This window comes from Mastomys coucha, unplaced genomic scaffold (assembly GCF_008632895.1).
Source record: "Mastomys coucha isolate ucsf_1 unplaced genomic scaffold, UCSF_Mcou_1 pScaffold18, whole genome shotgun sequence".
Classification (NCBI taxonomy): domain Eukaryota; kingdom Metazoa; phylum Chordata; class Mammalia; order Rodentia; family Muridae; genus Mastomys; species Mastomys coucha.
The window spans coordinates 78214108-78234901 of record NW_022196900.1 but is presented as its reverse complement, the minus strand read 5'-3'; the positions used below and the strand labels follow the sequence as shown (position 1 = coordinate 78234901).

Sequence of the window (20794 nt, the reverse complement as noted above, 5' to 3'; positions counted from 1 at the left end):
AAAGGCATGGGAGGTGAGGGTCGGGGCGGCAGTGAGCTGTTGCTGAGTCTTCTGCAGGCAAACAAAAGAAGGGACTGAGAAATTCAGGGCCAGTCCAAGAACCGAGTGTGATCTAGTGTATGAGCACAGGCAGTTTAGGCCTCCTTCTGGGACTCAGTTTCCCCATCTAGAAATGAGAAGATCGGTAGGTTTTTAAGGGATCTTTAGTGCCAGCAGAAATTAGCCCAGATCTAATTTCGACATCAAGTCTCCTGCTAGGATCATATCATCACCTTCCCAGCTCAAGGCTGGGCTAATGCTCCTCTTCTCCCAGGCTAGCCCACTTCCCTGATCCATGCCACTCCTGCTCACATCCTGTGTCTCTCCTGGGAGTGAAGGACCACATCCTCAGCTACCTCACGTCTACTTCCACGTCCTTCCCTCTCTTGCTTAACCCCCCCCCCCACACCTCACCCTCAACCACCCCCCCCCCCCCCCCCCCCCCGTCTTCCCTGAGGGTCTGGAACACAGCAGGCACCCTCTGGCTCGGGCCTTCTTTCTGCACTGGCTTTTCCCTCTGCTCAGATTGCTTGCATGGTTCTCTACTTCCTTCACTGTGCTCAGATGCCACCTCCCTGGCCACTCTACCATAGCCTCCCCACTCCCTCACTGGGGCTCTGTGTTCTTGTTGTCTCTTAATTTTTCTCCACCATCATTTGATGCCTCGTTTATCATCTCCTTCTACCAAGAATGCAAGCTCGCTGAAGGTGGGGCTATTGTGTGACTTTGTGCTTGACTGGTGAAGAATGAATGAATGATTGAAGGGTGAACGAATAAATACTTTGTGGCTCTAGGCTGTCATTCATTTCCTCTCAATCCCTCCCTCTTCAGGGGGTGTTGAGGTATGGAGTCAGGAGGGCCAATGTGCTACGGAGGGAGGGATACCTTTTTTCAGGCAACTTACCCAGTATCTGTTTGAGTCAGGCACAGGACATGCACAGTAAAAAGGACAGACCTCTGGAGCTGCGGTGGCAGTTATTACAACAGAGCTTTTCATTCCACCATGGAAGTTAGCAAAGAGATGGGGTGGAGGGTCAAGGGAGTATGAGGTACATCCCACCTAACCAGCCAGAGTAGGGGTACACAGACATGCAAAGATGGAGAGGCAGAACAAAAATGGTGTGGAGAGCAAGCAAAGCCCTGGGTGCTATGGTGGTGCTAACAGAGTGGCCTGTGCCAGGACCTTCCTGGCCACCGCGCTTGCACCGGAGTCACAAGTCAGTGGTTTTCACATTAAAGAAACAAAAGCAAAGCAGCAGAGATCTTGGTTCGAGTAAAACCTGTGTGAAGCTCAGCTTGTGAAGCTGAGCCAACTGAATTCACAGCAAACTGTTTAGTGGGGCCAAGGGAGAGTTTCTTCTGGTCATCTTGCATATGTTTCTCAGATCTGGGCAGCTGGCGTTCCAGCCCTTAGTTCCCCTTCGCTAGGCCTTAGCAGGTAGCTGTTAGAGAAGTCAGTGTTGCCCTGCTAGCCCCACAGACAGCCAGCCATTTCCTGCTTGTTCCATCACCAGCTTGTGTTGACATATTGTGCAACTCCCTTAAGTGCTGCAGAAGGCAGTCCGGTTGGTAGGAGCAGAGAGAACAAGTGGAGGTTCGGAGTCTGGTCCAGCTGGGAAAAGATGACGCTATCCACTAAATTATTAGCCTATTTTCTGTTGCTATAACAATATACTTGAGGCTAGGTGCTTCATAAAAAAAAAAGAGAGAGAGAGCTGTGTTTAGCTCATAATTCTGGAAGTTTAAGGGAGTGGCAATAGCATTAGCTCAGGTCTAGTGAAGGCCTCATGGGTAATAATATCACACAATCTTGTGTCTCTGTGTGTGTGTGTGTGTGTGTGTGTGTCTGTGTGTGTGTGTGTGTCTGTGTGTGTGTGTGTCTGTATGTGTGTGTGTCTGTATGTGTGTGTGTCTGTGTGTCTGTGTGTGTGTGTCTGTGTGTGTGTCTGTATGTGTGTGTGTGTGTCTGTGTGTGTGTGTGTGTGTGTCTGTGTGTGTGTGTGTATGTCTGTGTGTGTCTGTGTGTGTCTCTGTGTGTGTGTGTGTCTGTGTGAGAGACTGAGTGATCACTTGGGAGGATAGGAAGCCAAAGACAGTTCAAGAAAATCTATGCTAATGCCTCTGAGGTCACACCCTCAATGATCTAACAACCTCCTATCAGGCTCCACCTCATATTATTGCCACACTGGGGATCAAGCTTCACACTACGAATCCTTTGGGGATGACCACATGTAAACTGTAGCACTTAAGTGCCTTGTCCAGAAGACACTGTTTTCCATGCCGTGTGTTTTAGAGGATCTGGCTCAAGAAAGACTGGCATAGGAGGTGGAGAACAGTTAGAAAGGGGGATGTTACAGAGTCTGATGTACAGAGCCAGGAGTACATCCAGGCTCCATGGACTAGAGAAGGAGGAGGTGAGATTCAGGGCCATCAACTCTGCTCTCTGTACCTCTGTCTCTTACCTCCGTGGCTCATGGTTCCCTGTGGAGAGGGAAGCTGATTGGCAAGATGGCTCTGTGAGTAGAAGTGCTTGCTGCAGAAACATGAGGACCTGAGCTTGGATCCCCAGCACCCATGCAGAAAAGTGGGCAAGGCTATAAGTGTCTGTGACTCCAGTAATGGGGATGGGAGCAGAGACGGGAGGGACTCTAGGGGTCTGCTGGCAGCCGGCCCAGCTGAAAGATGGTGAGCTCTAGGGTCAGTGAGAGACCCTGTTTCAAGGGATTAAGGTGGAGAATGACCTAGTAGGACATTTGAAATGTCCTTTGACCTCTGCACATGCAGACCTGAGTGGGCACATGCACTCTCACGTGCATACCATCCTACAAACACCCTAAAAATCAAGAATCTTGCTGGCTCTGCCCAACTTCAGTTGTAAGTACACACACACACACACATACACACACACACACACACACACACACACACACAAATGATTTTGGCTTTTGGAGATAGGGTCTTATGTGCTTCAAACTGGCTTTGGACCAGTTATGTAGCTGGCCTTGAGTTCCAGATCCTCCTGCCTTGACCTCTTAAGTCCTGGATTAAGGTATGTGCCACTATGCCCAGCTGGTGGACCCTTCTTGGTTCAAACTCCAGCCAGGAAAGGGCATGGAATCATCCTGGGCCCTTCCATGAGATGCCTTGCTGGGCTGAGAGGGCTCCAGCGACTCAGGGGTGGGTCAGCCCACAGCAAGCAATTCCAGTTTCTAATGGAAGCAGCTCAAGGGGTCAAGTTGTTGAAACTTGTCCAGCTAAAGGGAATGTGTTTTCTAATTGGTCCTCCAATAGGAGACTTTTTTTTTTTCATAGTTTGCACTATGTGCTGGCAGCTGCTGTCCCTCCAGGGACATCCTTGGAGAAACTAGAACTGAGCTAAGTCTCTCCCTCCCACTGCCCTGCTGGACAGTCATAAAACTGAAGGAAACTTAGCCATTATTAGAGTGTCTCTCCTTTGTGTTACAGACAGGGAAACTAAGGCTCCTTTAAGACCTCATCCCATCCCTGAGCCCCCACTATGGACCTCTGGCCCAGAGATGCAGCCTTGCCAGCAGCAGCCTTGTGTGGGGCCCTGGGTCACGTGTTCTTACTCCCTCTGCCATATTTAGAATCGCTGGATCAGGGGAAACTCTCCTCCCAGCCCTTGAGGATTCTTGGAAAGAGCCTCACTCTGAGGCTCGCTTAATACCGCCCCCCATCAGTGCCCCAACCCACAAGAAAAAGTAAGTGTCCTCTCTCCTTAGAGGACTGTGGGACCCTCTAGGTTTTTCTGCACCCCCACCCCCATCTCCATGTCAGGATGTGCCTGTCAAGTCTAATTGAAGTCCTTTCTTCAGCATGAGCTCTAGTTTGGGGCTCAAGAAATAACCTTTCAGTAGGCAGGAAACAGGGGTCATGACCTCTACCCTTCGGGGAATCTTGGCTGAATCATGACATACTGGCACCAGGGTCTCCCAGCTGAGGGAAACAGAGCAGTCCTGCTTTGGGGAGGGGGTCCTAGTCTGGAGAGCAAAGGAGTCACATATTCCCCAGGCCAGAGGTAAATATCAGGGAGCCAAACTGGCTGTTAGGCAGGTCCCAGGCACAGATGGCAAGGCTCAGGCTCGGGGCAGGACCTTAGAAGGGTGGAAGGAGGTCCTGGAGGGAAGAAGGCAAAGAGCTTGGGTCTGACTTGGTAAGGGTAGCAATCCCCTCATACCACCCACACAGGCTATGTCCTCACTGGATAATCAAACTTTTAAAAAAAAAAAAAAAAAAAAAAAAAACAGAGAAACCAAACTGCATCTTCAACTTTGAAAAATTCCCACCTCCTCTGAGTTCCTGGGTGCCCATGCTTAGCTCCCTCTCCTGACCCAGCCTGGTCTGACTGAACAACTACCTCCTACCTCTTCCTCCTTCCCCCTTTCAGCCTGGGAATCCATCCTTAGCTTACTCCACAGTCCAGGCTTCAGCTCCATAGTCTCCTGACTCCTTCCACTCCTGCTCTCTCATTTGAGAGGGATTCCAGTGTCTATCTTTCTCCAGTTTGCCCTGGCCTTTCTCCATTGCAGCCCTGGCTCACCGAATCCACTCCTACCCTATGTATTCATTCTCTGCCTGTGAGGCTGCTCGGACCCAGGGCCCAACATGTCACCAAATCCAATAGACATTTTCAGGGCTTGGACACTGCCATCCCCGCCTCCCCTCTTGCTATCATCCACACTTGCTTCTCTTGACTTCTGTGCCTCTCTTCTGTTTCCTTCCCCTCCCTGGATGTACTCTTTTGGTCTGGACAGAGGGCTTCTCCCTTCACACTGCTGGGGTGATGCTGGGCCCTCCTCTAACTTCACTGCAGTTCACATGTGTTACTGAGCGATTTCACCAGTCCAGTGTCCTTGCCCAAAACGGAGTTGTCATTAATCCTCATTGTCCCTAAGTTCTGCTTGCTATGATATCACCAGTCCATTCTTTTCTCTGTTCTCTGTTGCTGCTTTACTGGTCCAGGTCTCCATCATTTCCCAGATCATTTATCTTGGAGCTCCTAGTCAGCATCTGACCTGCATGTCTAGCCCAGGTGCTAGTCCTGAAGCATAGTGGGACATTGATATTTCCTTTCTCTGAACTCCCCAATGGCTCCCATTGCCTTTAGGGTCATGTTCAAGTATCAGAGGGTGCTCTCATGGATCTGACCCTCTCTGGGTTCCCCACTGGGTCAAGAACCTTCTGGGCTGGCTTCCCACAGACACCCACATCTTTGCATACCCTGCTTCTTCTGTCTAGGTCACCCCTGGCCCTGTCTGGTTACCTCTCCACTTTAGCTGTGCTGACATCTTTTTGGAGCAGCCTCAACCTCCTTAGGAAAGCCTCACCAGCTTCCCCAGTGTATCCCCACTGTTAACACTTGCCATGTCTTGGGATCTGGATTACTTATGAAATTCAATTGACCATATATGAGATTAGTGTTTTTGAAGTGAGTGTGGTTCAGAGAAATTAGAAGCAACCTCTTTTCTTCCTACTGTGGGATCCCCTGCCATCTTCTGAACACATCCCTTCTGGTCATGTTTCTAGGGTACCTGGAACTTCTCCCTTCCCATCCCACTAGTGAAGAATCACCAGGCTGATGAGAATCTTCAGTGATGAGACCATTCAGCGTCCCCCACCTTTGTGTTGTGGGCAGGGAGTGAACTTGAAGCCCAGAGAAATTCTTTGACGTTGTGTCCAGGTGTTCTTGGGTTCAGGTTTTGCATTATGACTCCCCCTTGTTTTTAAATAACAGCTTTGTTGAAAAGTAAATCTTATTCCATAGTATAACTCCTATTAGTGTGTATACTTCTGGACTCACAGACTGGCATAGCCTGTAACCTCATTTGTGTGTCTGGGAAATTATGATAGGGATTGGGAGGATTTTATGGAGAATATGTGTTTGGAGGGTTTGGTATTGTGTTGTACCCACGGGAAGCCACCTGGAACAGTAATGGTTGTAATTTGGAATTGCACATCAGACTAGTTGTGAAGCTGATGTTGGCATAACACCTGCCTCCCTGACAGCCCCAAGTCCTGGCCGTTTCTGGTAGCGATCTGAGGAGGTGGGGAGGGTAAGAATTGCCATTGTTTTAAAGGTGCTGATTTGATGCCAAATGTAGAAGTTCATGCCTGTAATCCTGGCACTTAGGAGGTTGAGGGAGTGGGACCTTGAGTTCCAGGTTAGCCTGGATGCACAGTGAGACCCTGTCAAAAGTGAAGACAAACAAAACCCTGTGCTGGCTAGTAACCGAACCCCATTTCCACCTTGAACTTACTGAATCAGACATTGTCAAGGAAGTACCCAGAAATCAGCATTTTTAAAAAAAGACAAGGTCTCCATGTACTCAAGGATGACCTTGAGTTTCTGAGTTCTGCTTTTACCATGTGAGTGCTGGGATTACAGGCATGTGCCACCATAGACAAGCCTTCCAGGGTTTCTGATGTCCTCTGTAGTTTGATAGCTGTGGATCTAAGCAAATATTTACCTTTTCCTCCCCAATCTTCCTGAATGAGTAGGGGGATAGTTGCAGAATGGGGGGAAGGTAGAGGGGACAGGAAAGACTCTTATAGACCTCCTGGCTAGCCTACACACTGTCCTCATCAGCCACACCTCTAACTCCTGGTTGGCCAAGGGAGTACATAGACACACTTGACCAAGATGGGATGCATAAAGATGTAGCAGAAGGAGCTTCTAGTCTGGTGCTCTGCTAGGGAGATCACAAAAGGCCCAGGCTAGCCACTCCAGAATATCACCTAGCTGGAAAAACTGAGGCCCCAGAGGGTCAGAGACAATCCTTGAGCAATCCTATTTGTCCTATGTGAATTCATAAGGCAGTGCGACAGACACACCCAGACTTCCTCGATCCCCTAAGCTGTAAACATCTGAGTTTGTGTTTCTCCAGAGAGCATCTTTATGTGTTGGCTACAGCTAAGGCAGCATCGAGGCCAGAGGCTGTAGAGGTTCTAGCCCCAATTCTGCCACTGTGTGGGATCTGAAGTAAATGTGTCAGTTCTGGGTCTCATGTCTTCATCTTGAAGATAGGAATAATTATCCAGGTTCCAGAAACAGGGTGTTGTTCATCATCAGAGCTAACAGATCCTTTCAAATGAGCTGAAGACCTAGGATAGGGAAATTCCCTTCCCTGCCAGTGATTAAGGGAAGGGAAGGTGAAATTCAGGGTTTTGTCACTTTAGACAGTCTTGCCTGTAGCCCAGACTGGCATGGAACTTACTAGGTAGATCAGGCTGGCCTCTAACTTGTGGTAACCCTTCCACCTTCAAAAGTGCTGGGGCTATGGGTTTACACTGCCATTCCCAGACAGTTCAAGGGACTTGTAAGCAGTGTTTGCTCAGTGGAGCTGGTCAAGGTTAGGGGCAACTTAGGAAAGATGCTGGGAAGTCTGTTCAATCTGGATGGATGGGCTGAGTTTTAGAAGATTCATCAACTGGTTGAAAATAGGCCCTTTGGTTTAGGGATAGGGTGTTTTGATGTTGTTTTCTCCATGCTATGAAATCAGTTGGGAAAAAGGAAGAAGGATAGTGTAAGAGGCCACTGATTTAGAGAGAGGATGCCTGGGAAAGGCCTCACTAAGGAAGTGGTGTGTGAGCAGGCACTTGGCTGAGTAAGGGGGCAACCAACTAAGCAAACCAGCAAAGCCTGTAGGTGGAAATAACTTAGATGAGCTACTGGTAGGCTCAGGGATGGTGGAAGTGCAGAGAGAGAGAGAAGGGGGGAGAGAAGAGAAGAGAAGAGGAGAGGAGAGGAGAGAAGAGGAGAGGAGAGGAGAGGAGAGGAGAGGAGGGAAGGGAAGGGAAGGGAAGGGAAGAGAAGAGAAGAGAAGAGAAGAGAAGAGAAGAGAAGAGAAGAGAAGAGAAGAGAAGAGAAGAGAAGAGAAGAGAAGAGAAGAGAATTAGATACATGGGTGGGCAGGCAGGTGGGGTGGGAGTGGGCTATGTGTGGAGCTCCAAGAGGGCCAGATTGTCTGGACTTGGTCAGGATGAGGGAGCTGGTCTGATACATGCTGAAGATCGAGCCAACTGAACTTGCTACGGAGATGGGAAGGGAGACGAAAGAATCACAGCTGGCTCAGATGGTTGGCCTTCGTACCCAGGTACCATCGCTGAGCTGTCAGGGAAAGGAAATCTTATGGCACACTGGGATTCTAGCTTAGGGCATGTTTGGTTCCAGGGGCCACCAGATATCTAAGAAGAAACTTTGAGCTGGTAGGTGGACATATGAGCTGGGCTTTCAGGAAAGCCTGCCACGGTTTCACACCTGCTAGGTACCAAGGTGAATATAGTAAGGGCTGGGGCAGGACTGAACAGTATACTTTTATTTCTTGTTTGTATTTTTCAGAAAACTGTATTTTAAAATGTTAGTGGTGTTAGACACAGTAGCTCAGGCCTATAATCCTTACTAGTCCAAAGTCAGGAGGATTACAAGTTTGAGCCTAAGCAGTATACGGAAGCCCTATATAAACAAACAAATACACAATACAATATTAATTGTTTTAATATTTATATTAATAAATATTAATAACTGGTTATAGTAGGAGCCAATGGGATGGTTCAGTGGGTATGAGTACTTGCCCTCAAACCTGGCACACACACACGCGCGCACACACACACACACACACACACACACTCATGCACAATATATATGAGTACTTGCTGTCAAGCCTGGCACACACACACACACACACACACTCATGCACAATATATACAAGTACTTGCCAGCTTGATTTTGATTCCCAGGAACCAAATAATAAAAGAAAAGAAGCAATTTATGCAAGTTGTCCTCTGATCACACACCTGCTATGGCACACTCACATGCACACACACACAATATATATATATATATATATATATACATATAGGTAAAATTATTTAAACAAGTTGGAGACAGTGTTGCATGCCTGTAGCCCCATCCACTTGAGAGGTGAGATGGAAAGATCTCTTTGGCTTAGGCGTTTGAGACTTGCCAAGTTAATATAGCAAAGACCCCTTCTCAAAAAAGATGTGGGAGGGGGATCGCTGGAAAGATGGCTCAGTAGTTAAGAGCTCTGCTCTTTAAGAAGACCCACATTCTGTATGTTCCAACATCCACATGGTGACTAATGACTATCTGAGACATCAGTTCCAGAGAAACCAACATCCTCTTCTGCCCTCCTCTCTACCATATAGTGTGCAGACACATTTGCAGGCAAGATGCCTCTACACATACCACTCTAGTAGAGACCCCAAAGTCACTTTCTGTCACCCACATCAGGTAACTCACAACCACCTATAAGTCATGTTCCAGGGGACCTAGCACCCCCTTCTGGCTGTCACAGGCATCTGCACTCATGTGCACATACTCTGTCACCCCACATATACAAGATTACAAATAAAATAAATCTTTTAAAATGTTAGCGACTTGTCTTAGTCACTGATCTACTACTATGAAGAGACACCATGACCAAGGCAACTCTTATAAAAGAGAGCAACTAACTGAGGGGCTTGCTTACAGTTTCAAAGGTTAATCCATTCTTATCATGGAGAGGGGCATGGCAGCATGCAAGCAGGTATGCAGGCATGGTGGCAGAGAACTAGCTGAGCACCAAATCCTGATCCACAGGCAGTAGGCATAGAGAGTGGAGGGGGCAGAGAGAGAGGGAGGGAGAGAAATGGATTAACTAGGATTGGGAGTGTCCTGGGCTTTTGAAACTCAAAGGCCACCTCTCGTGACACACTTCCTCCAACAAGACCACCCCTCCTAGTCTTTCCGAAACAGTTTTACCAACTGGGAACCAAGCACTCAAATATATGAGCCTATGGGGGCCACCCTCATTCAAACCACCACAAGGCATAGGGTCTAAGTACGGAGCTGAATAACTAAGCCCTTGCCTAGAAAGCCCTGGGTTTGATCTCCAGCCCTGCCAAACAAATAAATAAATGAAGGTGCATTAGTTTGTTTATTATCTAAGCAATCCATATTCATTCTAAAAAGATCTTAGGAAGTACAGATAAACAAACAAAAAACAAAAGCCAAACCCCTACCTTCTTGCCTGCCACGATCAGTACATACATAAAAAGGCATCTTTTCCTAAACATCAAGATCACATAACACTTGTTTCATAATCAGCTCTTCTCACTTGAGTCTCTTGTGGATAGTTGATACCTGTGTAACTATTGCAGTGGCAAGAAAAAAAAAATTAAAGGAAAAGAATTCCAGAAGTGCTCATCAGATGGCCATGTATACCCACAGCTGCCTGAGGTCTTGGGCAGCTGAGAAAGGCAATACCAACACTGTGGTCTGCAGTCGCCATTCTAGGTAGCCTCTTGCTGTTGGTCCTGTGGTTAATGACTGAATCTGAGGACTGGGGCGCACATTTCCCTCGGTGCTTGTCTCATGTCTCTGCTGACTCAGCTCTGGCCTGGAACTGGCCGCAGAGGCCTCCGTCATTCATCTGAAACCCTTTACCGGCAGCTGCTTCTTGCCTCCTTGATCCAGAGGCATTTCCTGTGATGCAGCCTCAAGGAGAGGCAAGTGGGCCAGGACACAGCCAAACCCTCCTCTCAACTGTCCATCAGCCCTTACAGAGAAGGAGGCTGGCCAGAAGAGATCAGTGATTTTCCTAGGTGTACAAACACATTCACACACACGTGCACACACACCCATACACACACACACACACACAAGCACACACACAGACCACATACGATGTGCAAGCATTCGGGAACAGAAACAAAGCTAAGTAGAAAGAGACTTGGGCTGGGCATGGTGTCGCACACTTGTAATCCTAGAACTGGAGGCTAGCGTTCATGACCAGCCTGGGCTACATGGCAAGACCCTGCCTCAAAAAATTAACAAAGGAAAGAGCAAGCCCTGGGGCACATACAAGAAAGCAGGCTCCAGAGACAGATTTTGAAGAGGGAGCCATGAGTAGGATTCAGGTTCTGGGGAACATGGAGAGTTCGTCCAGGGCTGAGGCGTGTGCGAGGTTCAGGTGCATCTCAGCAAAAGAGATCTGAGAACACAAGGGAAGACTGGTGGCTCAGTGCACAGTGATGCATTTCCAGGGAAGCAGCTCATCTCTTCTGGTGTTTACTGGGGCAGGTGGGGTGCTTAGCACACCTTGTTCCGAAGAGTCCACGCTCCCTTCGCCATGTCTGCAGCTCTCCCGTGTGTGTACACACACCTCAAGGCACCTGCATAAGGCCTCTCTCCCTCCCCCTCTGCTGGAGAGTTGGGACTCCTGGCTCCAACCTCAGGCCAGCCCTGGAAATACACAGCAACTATAAGTGAAGCCCGTTTCCTGCTGTGGGCCATTGTCTCTTCATGTGTAACTGACAAGGAAAGTGTTGGATGCGTTAGGTTCTATCATTCCTTTTCTAAAGGGCCACTTGGTAGCTTCCCACTGCCCCACAGGGAAGTTTCAGGCCTTGGTCTCCAGCCCCTCACTGCCTGTTCCCACTTTTCTTTTCCTTCATCTGTGTTGTTACTTCCCTGCTTACCTTGTCCCCTTCTTTTTATTTATGGGGTAGTGGTGGTGTGTGTGTGCTCGCGTGCAGGTGTGCATGTGTGTGGTGGTCACGGGAGTGAGTGTCTGTATTCATGGAGGCTGGAGGAGGACATTTGTGCCCTATGATATCGCTGTCTGCCTTATTGTCCTGAGACAGGGTCCTCCAGTGGTCCCAAAGCTCACTGTTTCAACGGGATGGGCTGGCTGGCCCATGAGCTTCTGCGAGCTGCCTGTCTCTGATCCCAATACTAGGGCTATAGACTCATGTGGTCATGCCTTTGTACATGCGTATTTGGGATTCGCTTGCAGTACCTTAAGCTTGTACAGTGAGTGTTCTCTTACTGCTGAGCCTCCCCAGCCCCTCTCTTCTGTAGCTGACTCATTATGAATTCCATAGAGCAGCTGTCCCTTATTCTTCAGTTGAGGCCACAACTTCTAAGCTCTGCTGGAACACTTCCTTCGGACCTTAAAATGGAGCCCAGGGCCAAGGCGAGTGGGTGGCTGAGCCTGGGGAAACACTGAGCCTCTCTATGTTCTCTTGCCAGCCCAGAAAAAAAAACTGGGAGGCCTCCTCGCTGAGCTTCAGTCACACCAAGGTCCTCTGGAGAGGGCTTGGGAGGTGTCTGCGCTCAGCCTCCCTCAGTCGCCCCCTTACTCCTGGCATCTAATCTTCCTGGTCACTCTCCAATTGCAGATTTTTGCTAGTCTTCAGCTGCCTGGTGCTGTCTGTGCTGTCCACCATCCAAGAGCACCAGGAACTTGCCAACGAGTGTCTCCTTATCTTGGTGAGTGCTGGTAGTCCCTCGCAGATGCTCATTCAAGGGAGAACAGCATGTGTGTAGGCTCCAATCTACACCCGAACAGAAACAAACTTCACCAACAGAAGGCCTTCCACCAATGGAGAGCCACTCTCGATGTCACTGAACCAGGGCTAAGAGTCTAGAAGGGCAGGAAGGCTGAGGGCAGGGAGAAGAAAAAAACCCAGCGTCTTATGAAGCCAGACGCTTGTGTATGAGGGCAACCTCCCGACTGGACCGCTCTCAAAGCTTCCCAGGTGTAAGGGAGACCTAAGCAGGTGTTGGTGCTCCTAGCTCAGGATTGGCTCTGATCTGGGTCCTGGTTCCCCACAGGAATTCGTGATGATCGTGGTCTTTGGCTTGGAATATATAATCCGCGTCTGGTCAGCCGGATGCTGTTGTCGCTACAGAGGATGGCAGGGCCGCTTCCGCTTCGCCAGGAAACCCTTCTGTGTCATCGGTATAAAGCCTTCCCTACTCTGCCCCACTCCAAACCTCAAGGAGGCATTTGGATCCCAGCCTTGACCCCGATCCTGGTTTCTTATGAATTTTAGTGGAACCTCCTTATCTGCACCCCACCCACTTAATGTCCCAGGAGTTCCAGACCCCAGGTCTTGACATGGGGTGGGCTGGTGACTTCAACCCCCTGCCCTGCAGACTTCATCGTGTTCGTGGCCTCGGTGGCAGTGATTGCTGCAGGCACACAGGGCAACATCTTTGCTACGTCCGCGTTGCGCAGTATGCGCTTCCTGCAGATCCTGCGCATGGTGCGTATGGACCGCCGCGGTGGCACCTGGAAGCTGTTGGGATCGGTGGTCTATGCGCACAGTAAGGTGAGGCTGGAGAAAGGTGAGCAGAACCAAGCTGCTAGAGACTACCCTAGGCATGAGCAAGAGGCGGAGCTGGGGCGGGGCCAAATTGGGGCGGGTAGTAGGGACTGGAGCCAGGCCGGGCTGGCCTTGTCAGGCACTAATGAGGGGAGTTAGTGGGTGGGGTGAGTAAAGTTGGGGTGTGACGGGGCGTAGCTTGTCTGAAGTATGGGGCTGGAGCTTAGCACGAGTGAGGCCTAATAGAAACTGGAGGAGTGTCATGGGTTAGGGGTCGAGGCAGCTGGAGCCAGCAGGGGCGGGGCTCAGGCAAGGCCTGAGAGGTAGGGCTGAAGGGTCACATCTGGAAGCCCTTAGGTTAGGAGAGAACTGCTCCCAGTGGAGTGGGGAACTGGATGAGGCTAAGGGTGAGGCTGGAAAGGAACAGATGTCCTGGGTTGAAGCCTGAAAGGTGAAATGAAGCAAGAATGGCAGGGCACAGTGGGCCTGCAGAAGGAGGCCTGAGCCGCCATGATTAAGGACAGGCCTGGGGATCTGGCTTTTGGGGTTTCAAAGAAGGCCGGGCAGAGGGCTCCTGCCCTGAAGAAAGGGGCGACTGGAGAAGTGTGTGTAGCCTTATCACCTGACAGGTAGGTGCCCCTCCTCCCTCCCCCAGGAGCTGATCACCGCCTGGTACATCGGGTTCCTGGTGCTCATCTTCGCCTCTTTCCTCGTCTACCTGGCTGAGAAGGATGCCAACTCTGACTTCTCCTCCTATGCCGACTCGCTCTGGTGGGGGACGGTGCGTGAGGGTCTGTGCAGGGCTGCCCTTACCCCTAGGAACATCCGCGGACACTTCCCGGGTTCTGTCCTCTTATGATGCCTCACTTAGGGTTGGCCCATCCTCGTCTCTTCACACTAAAGCTGGGGCTCCTGTGACCAGTCCCTATGGGACTTGGTGGGACCTGTCTGTGCCTCCGTATCCAGCCCTACACTCAGCCCTGGTGACTTCTACTGCTTTTCCTTGACTAGTGTGAGAACGGAATTCATCTGAACCCTCCAGTCTCTCTGAGAGTCCTTGAGATCACTCCCTATGGCTGTAGAGGAAGTCCTTCTCTTGCTATTAGTTTTCCACTTGTATTTGCTGTACCTTCAAATCCTTGTGTCAGGTCCCTGTGCCCCGTCCTATGGGTAACCTATTTGTGTCTCCAGATTACACTGACGACCATTGGCTATGGTGACAAGACGCCACATACATGGCTGGGCAGGGTTCTGGCTGCCGGCTTCGCCTTACTGGGCATCTCCTTCTTTGCCCTGCCTGCCGTGAGTTCTCTGCTGGTTGCTGAGGGAGGCTGGGATCAAGACCTGACCAGCCTGGTCCTAGATTTACCTTGGGCAGCCTGGGGTGTCCCAGATGGAAAGGTATGGGACATTCTAGTAGTCTCTTGCCCTCCTTGGCACACTACCTACAACCATGCCTTATCCCCATAGGGCATCCTGGGCTCTGGCTTTGCCCTGAAGGTCCAGGAGCAGCACAGGCAGAAGCACTTTGAGAAGCGGAGGATGCCAGCAGCTAATCTCATCCAGGTACACGGTGCTTAGGCAAGCCTGTGCTGTGTCAGCTCTGTGTGCCGACCTCTGGGTTCCAAACCTCTAAACTACAACTCTCCTTCAAAGTTCAGAGGGGGTGGAGACTTTTGGGGGGGGACCCACATGCCACATTACAGACAGAGCTGGGATGTTGTCTGCAGTATCAGTAATGCTCCCTACCCCCACAGCAAATACCTGCTTTTGAACTCCCTAGACCCACCCTGTTGCCAGCTCTGGCCATAATGTGGGATGAGGAGAGAGCCTGGGGCAAAAAAGCTCCCCCCCCCCAATCTTGTGGTGGAGACCTAGCTCTGCCATCCTGGAACTGTCAGCCTGCTCCACTCTAGCACCTTGATACAGTCACAGTGTTCTCAGGAAGTCATGCAAGAAGATGGTCCAGGGCTAGACTTTTAGGATTGCCAGCGTTTAATGGGCAGCTGAAAAGGGAGCCAGTCAAGGAAATAGAAGGGGAGTAGCCAAAGATGGGAGCAGATGTAGGAAGCCAGGACCATGTGATCTCTGGTTCCCTCAGTGTGATGGACGATCTGAGTGGACTCTGATCTGTCCATCTCTCAACATTGCCTTGGCTCCTCTCCAGTATAGGGGCATGCAAGGAAGCCCCTGTAGGGAATAGTTGAAGGATACTGACACAGCACACCCCTGCTTGCTCCCCAGCACACCACCCTCTGGCCCCCTAGACCCAAGCCTGACTCTGCTCCTTATCTCTCCTTCCCAGGGTACAACCCTTTCTCCATCCCTGCTATCTCCAACCACCAGCCCGGCCTTTCCTTCTTAGCATCCCTTGGGGCACAATGGCCACTGTCCTCTTGGAGCTGGCCTCCCCAGGGGCATTGTAGGGGCAGGCAGCTGGCACCGTCCATGCTGAGAGACAGCTGGTATTGTGGTACCCATAATTAATGAGAGCTCTGGCAGCTGCTCCCCTGCCCATGCCAGGGACCCAGGCAAGCAGGAAGTAAAAATATTTCTGTCTTAGGAAGGCGCCAGGCTGGTGAGGTCACTCGTGGAAACCCCTTAAGGACAAGAGGCACCCAAAGGATGGGGTGGGGCATCCAGGGCTGGTCTGATTCTGCTTTGTGCTGTCTGTTTTCATATCTCCCTGCTCTGGTGGATTAATCCATTCCCCGGCCTTCCCAGATTCCTCTCTTCACCTGGAGGATGAGGGAAAATTTTGCTTCTCATTTGACCATAGTTCCTTCTGCTTCAGTATCCGTGACTGCTGAAGAATTGGTGGTCAATAATCTTTGCTGCTTTCCCATGGGCCCTACTAGTCCCATGGTAGCAGTAGACAGCTGATGAAACTACAGTGGACTCGCTGTTTGTAAAGCCCGCTTAGTCAATACTCCCTCCCCAAACATTTGCAGAACCATGTACGCGTGCCAGATACTGTACTTGGCACTGGGGATACAGGGGTGCCTGTGATGCAACTTATGAAGAAAGACATTAACCAGACACTGTGAATGCGTACTTAGCTAAGGGAGCTAACTGGAGGGCTTAAAGGAACCTGGCCATAAATGTACCAGGTACTAAGCTTAGCACTGGGCAGATATCTCATTTCGACCACACAACACTCTGCTAGGCCAACAATGGCCAGTTTATTCTGCATGAGAGAATGGATTAGAAACCCATGCCTATTTGATCACAGACCCCAGCTCTTACCCAGTGCTTGTAGGCCCCTGGCTCTGGTGCCAATTTTACTGGGTCACCTTGAGGAAGTCATTTCTCTCTAGGTCTTGGTTTCTTGGCTGGCCCTGCTGGTAGCTATGGAATTAGACTTGGCCTCTGGTCCTGGCATCACTCTCAGCTGGCCTGGGACTGGGTTCCTTCAGGAGTAGAGGGCTGCTGGGTGGCTAAGGATTTCTATGACACCCCATTCTCCTTGTGCCTCCAGGCTGCATGGCGCCTGTACTCTACGGACACAAGCCGGGCCTATTTGACAGCCACCTGGTATTACTATGACAGCATCCTCCCATCTTTCAGGTAGGTGCTGTGGGAGTGGGAGAGGGTCAGGGCTGGCACTAATGCCCCTTGAGAAGATGTCTTCAGGGTTGAGAAAGGAGATAGCTCCCGACGGAGCATTTGGGACTAGCTCTTCAGGTCCTGCATAATTGGGAGCCTAGCTGGTCCTCTCCCCAACTCTTCTGTGTCCACTGGTCTCAGAGTATTGATGCAGCTTTGTCCCTGAAGCGGAGCCCCACTCACAGAGTGCTGGCAGGCTACATGCTCACCCATAGATACTGCCACCCAGGGAAGCTACACCAGCTCATCTCCCCTCAGTCCTGAGTCAGGGACATATTAGCTTGTACCGACCAATGCAGCTGGTGCTATGCAGAGGGTGCTAGGCAGAAATATGTGTGCTTGCCCCAGAGTCCCTGTGTGTGACTGTGTGGCCCCTGTTACTGTTGTGGGTAGCAGCCTCTGAGGCCAGCAGTGGCTGAGACTGAATGGGGGCGGCTCCGAGCTGGATGTTATTAATAGCATCATCAAGGTGTGTGGAGCCAGGTGCCTGGCCAGGCCCTGGGGCAGGAATGAAGATTGCAGAGCCGGCTCCTTGGTTGGCTCAGTCCCATGGGCAGGATGGCATGGAGTGCGTGCTAGTCCAGGCTGCTGTGCTCAGCGCTTCTCGCCACAGTCACTGCCTCATTAGTTACCCTTGAGCAGCTGTTGAGTGATCCCACTTTCCCGTACCCCCACCTGGCTCCCTCTTGCTCTCCCTGTCCCCCAGGCTTCCCTGGGGACGAGCAGGAGGTAGGGTCTGGAAGGAGGGCTCTCCACATCACTCCTCCCTCTTCCCATCTTCACACCTGGCAGAGGCAAGCTCCTACCTCAGAGGTAGGGTTAGAGGCCGGATTTGAAGCAGCTCCTTTACAGAGGAAGGAAGGATAATTTTAAGGAATCAAGACCAAGCCAGAAAGGGCGCAGGGACTAGATGCTTAGAAATTGGCAAGGAAGTATGCGTGGGGCACAGGGGTGGAGTGGGGGTGGGGACTCTAGATAGGGTGGCCTGGGTTTCCTAGTAAGAAACAGAGTTTGGTCTGGAGATTTGGGCTCCATTGGAAAGGCAGGTAAGGGGTGGGTACCTTCTGGGTCATGGCAGTAGGAAATGACCTGGAAAGTTAGAGGACAGCCAACCGGACACCGTCTCCAGGGACTCCATGATAGGAGGACCACTACAGGGAAGGGAAGCTGGGCTAGCCACCCTATCAAATCTGTCTTTAGCTCCAGTCTCCTCCTAAAAACCAAGTCACATTGGTAGACTGAGGATCCCCGAGCTGCTGATGGCTGCACAGTAGGCTCGGCTCCCTGATGAGGAGCAGAGTCAGCAGATTTGAGCTCCCTCTTTGTGTGGGTGCTCTGGACTTATGCCCAACCTGCAGGACCATACCTAGATACTTTCCGATTTCCCAGAAATTTCTTCAGACAGGGAGAAAGCTAGTCTCTCCACCCTGCCTGTTCTGGCTCATGGTGTTTGAGAGCACCCTTAGAAGGTAGCTCAAGATTCAGCAGGATCTCAGCTCAGTAGCTCTGGGCCCACTGGGTGAGGTGTGTGGTGTCTCCAAGGCCCTGACTGCAGCTGATGGCGCCCTCTCCTGCAGAGAGCTGGCCCTCTTGTTTGAGCACATACAACGGGCCCGCAATGGGGGCCTACGGCCCCTGGAGGTGAGGCGGGTGCCAGTACCTGATGGAGCGCCCTCTCGCTACCCACCCGTTGCCACCTGCCACCGGCCAGGCAGTGCCTCCTTCTGCCCTGGGGAAAGGTAGGGGCCCCGTGAGGCCACCACCACCTCTTGCTTCTCCTCTTCCTCTTCCGTTTTCTGTCTCACCCTCTCTCAGACCTCCTCCAGCTACCACATGGGTGTATGGACCTGTTAGGGGGATTCTCTGGCATTGTTGTGAGGCCTGGTAGTTGTCATCAGATGGCCAGACAGGTACAGACCGAGGGCCCTCTCTAAAGAGGCCACAGTGGACTTAACCTTCTGTTCTCTGGGTCTCCAGGGTCTGAGAGGGACAGCTGTCCACACCATTTCTTCCTGTCATCTCCATCGTTCATACCATTGTCCTCTTTCTTTCTCTGTTTCCACGTTCCCACCCCCCACTCTTCCATCCCTGCACCCCCATCCCTCCCGGGAAGCTGGAGAGAGGAGGAGGCCGCTGGCCCCAGGTGCTTACGGCTCAGGTAATCGAGGGCGCCCATTTGTTCTGGGGTGTGAGGGCAGGGATCCCCTCCCCCAGCATGCTCACTGAACATGCTGAACACACCTCCCAGGAAGCAGGTGCCTGCTGGAAAGAGAACTCTGTGGCTAAGACCGCTGTGTCTGGGACCTTCATAAACGCCACCAGCGACTAACACACTTATCTCTGCAGTTCTTGTCTGCAGCTTTGCTAGAGCGGGGCAGTGCGTGGGGGTGTCTCTTGGGGCTCTCTTCTTCTGTACTGAGGTACTCTTTGCTGTCTCCAACCCTCTCTCCCAACTTGACCCAGAGCTTTTGCCTACTGAAAGAAGAATCAAGACAGAACAGTGCTTGCTTCATCTACATGTCCCTAACTGGAGGAATCCCAGGCATGTTAGGATAAGGGAAACCCTCTTCATGTCCTGAGAAGAAGAGGGACTTCGGTGAGGTTGCTTCAACCCTTTTGAAGTCAAGGGTCATGCTCCTCTCCTCATTGCCCATCGCTTTTGCTTTGCCTCATCCCACACATCATCCTTGAACTAGTCAGATGGACATCTGTTCCTTGAGTCTGGGGTATCATTAAGCCCAGGTTCAACATTAGCAACTGGGGAAGAGGCAGGTCCCTCTACCCATCGAAGCTCACCTCTGCCGTGTGTCCTGGAGAAAGTCATCAAGCAGCTCTGCTTACCGCATTGACAGTGTGTAGGCTGCTCAGGGGGCCTAGGCTCTGTTTGGGGGCTGAAGAGGCTTGGGGGATGAGTTGATGGGGATAATTGGAAGCAAGGTTTTTTTACTTGTTCACAATAAGGGCTTTTACTGGCTAAGGGCTAGGCAGGTCTGGAACTTAAGGGAGAGGAAAGATTGACCAAGCTAGACTGGGAGCTCCCTTGAAGAGGAGCTTCTGGTGTAATCTAACTTGGGTTCTCCATGCCTGTAGGTGCCGTGCTTGCCAAACCACAACTTATAGTTAGAAACTCACAAGGTTTGGCATTCTGGCAACCCTGAGCGGGGCCAAATATGGACTTTGAGCTTCCAGTTCACTCTTGTATCCCTTCAGCCGAATCAGAAGATACTAGAGGTGGAAGGGAGCTTGGAGCCTGTGCCTTTTGTGATTCTGGGTCCCTGAGTCCTTGGGAACACATAGATGTTGAAAGCTTGGTATTATTAACACTGTATCTGTCTGCTCTGAAGTGTCTGTCTGCTCTGTGTGCCTGACGGTGGATGACTCAGGAACCTGGGTGAATTGGGTGGGTGTTGAGCTGTGTGACTTTTGGGTCTGGCACCAGGCTCGAGCCAAGTGGCCATGCCCTTAATTTTGGCTATCTTGACCCTAGGAGATGGGACATAACTCCTGCTAGAATACCCCCAAACATGTGTGTACATAGACATGTGTATACACACATGTGTACACACTTATCTCCCAAACCCCACCCTGGTTTGGCCACATGGAGCTTGGAGACGGCCCACACTGAGCATGATTTCAGAAAGCGGGACTCCAAGGAGGAGGAGGACTTCCTGGGAATGGCATGCCCAGCGCCAGGACCTCTCTTTCAGGGTTATGGGATGAGTCTCTAAAAGCTTGGTCTCCTGACTGCCTGTATCCACATCCCATGGAGCACGTACTCAAAATGCAAAAGGATGGGACTTCTCATCCTACAGACTCAGTCTCTGGAGAAGGGACCTTGAGTTCTGCAGGCTCGCTATACACCCAAGGGATCGTATGCAGAGCCTGAGCATCTCTGCATCCTGGGGTTGGGACTGGAAGATGACTTGAGTGGGAAATCTCTCTCTCCCTCCAGCCACAGGAGGCCAGTCCCATCCTGGCCGCACTCCACACTCTACCCACCTGTCTCTTCGTCACTAAC

At 51.0% G+C, this 20794-nt stretch overlaps 1 protein-coding gene across 2 annotated transcripts in view; it reads left to right on the top strand.

Moving 5' to 3' along the window:
- The window catches only part of Kcnq4 (potassium voltage-gated channel subfamily Q member 4), a 50888-nt gene that overhangs the window by 17161 nt on the left and 12933 nt on the right, over positions 1–20794 (top strand). The window contains exons 2-9 of one of the 2 annotated variants that reach the window (XM_031378505.1): positions 12241–12331; positions 12677–12803; positions 13001–13176; positions 13826–13951; positions 14362–14472; positions 14641–14736; positions 16649–16737; positions 18354–18515. In XM_031378505.1, the coding sequence (XP_031234365.1) occupies positions 12241–12331; positions 12677–12803; positions 13001–13176; positions 13826–13951; positions 14362–14472; positions 14641–14736; positions 16649–16737; positions 18354–18515 (978 nt within the window). The remainder of the gene's footprint in view (positions 1–12240; positions 12332–12676; positions 12804–13000; positions 13177–13825; positions 13952–14361; positions 14473–14640; positions 14737–16648; positions 16738–18353; positions 18516–20794) is intronic. The other variant, XM_031378506.1, reaches the window with a different exon arrangement.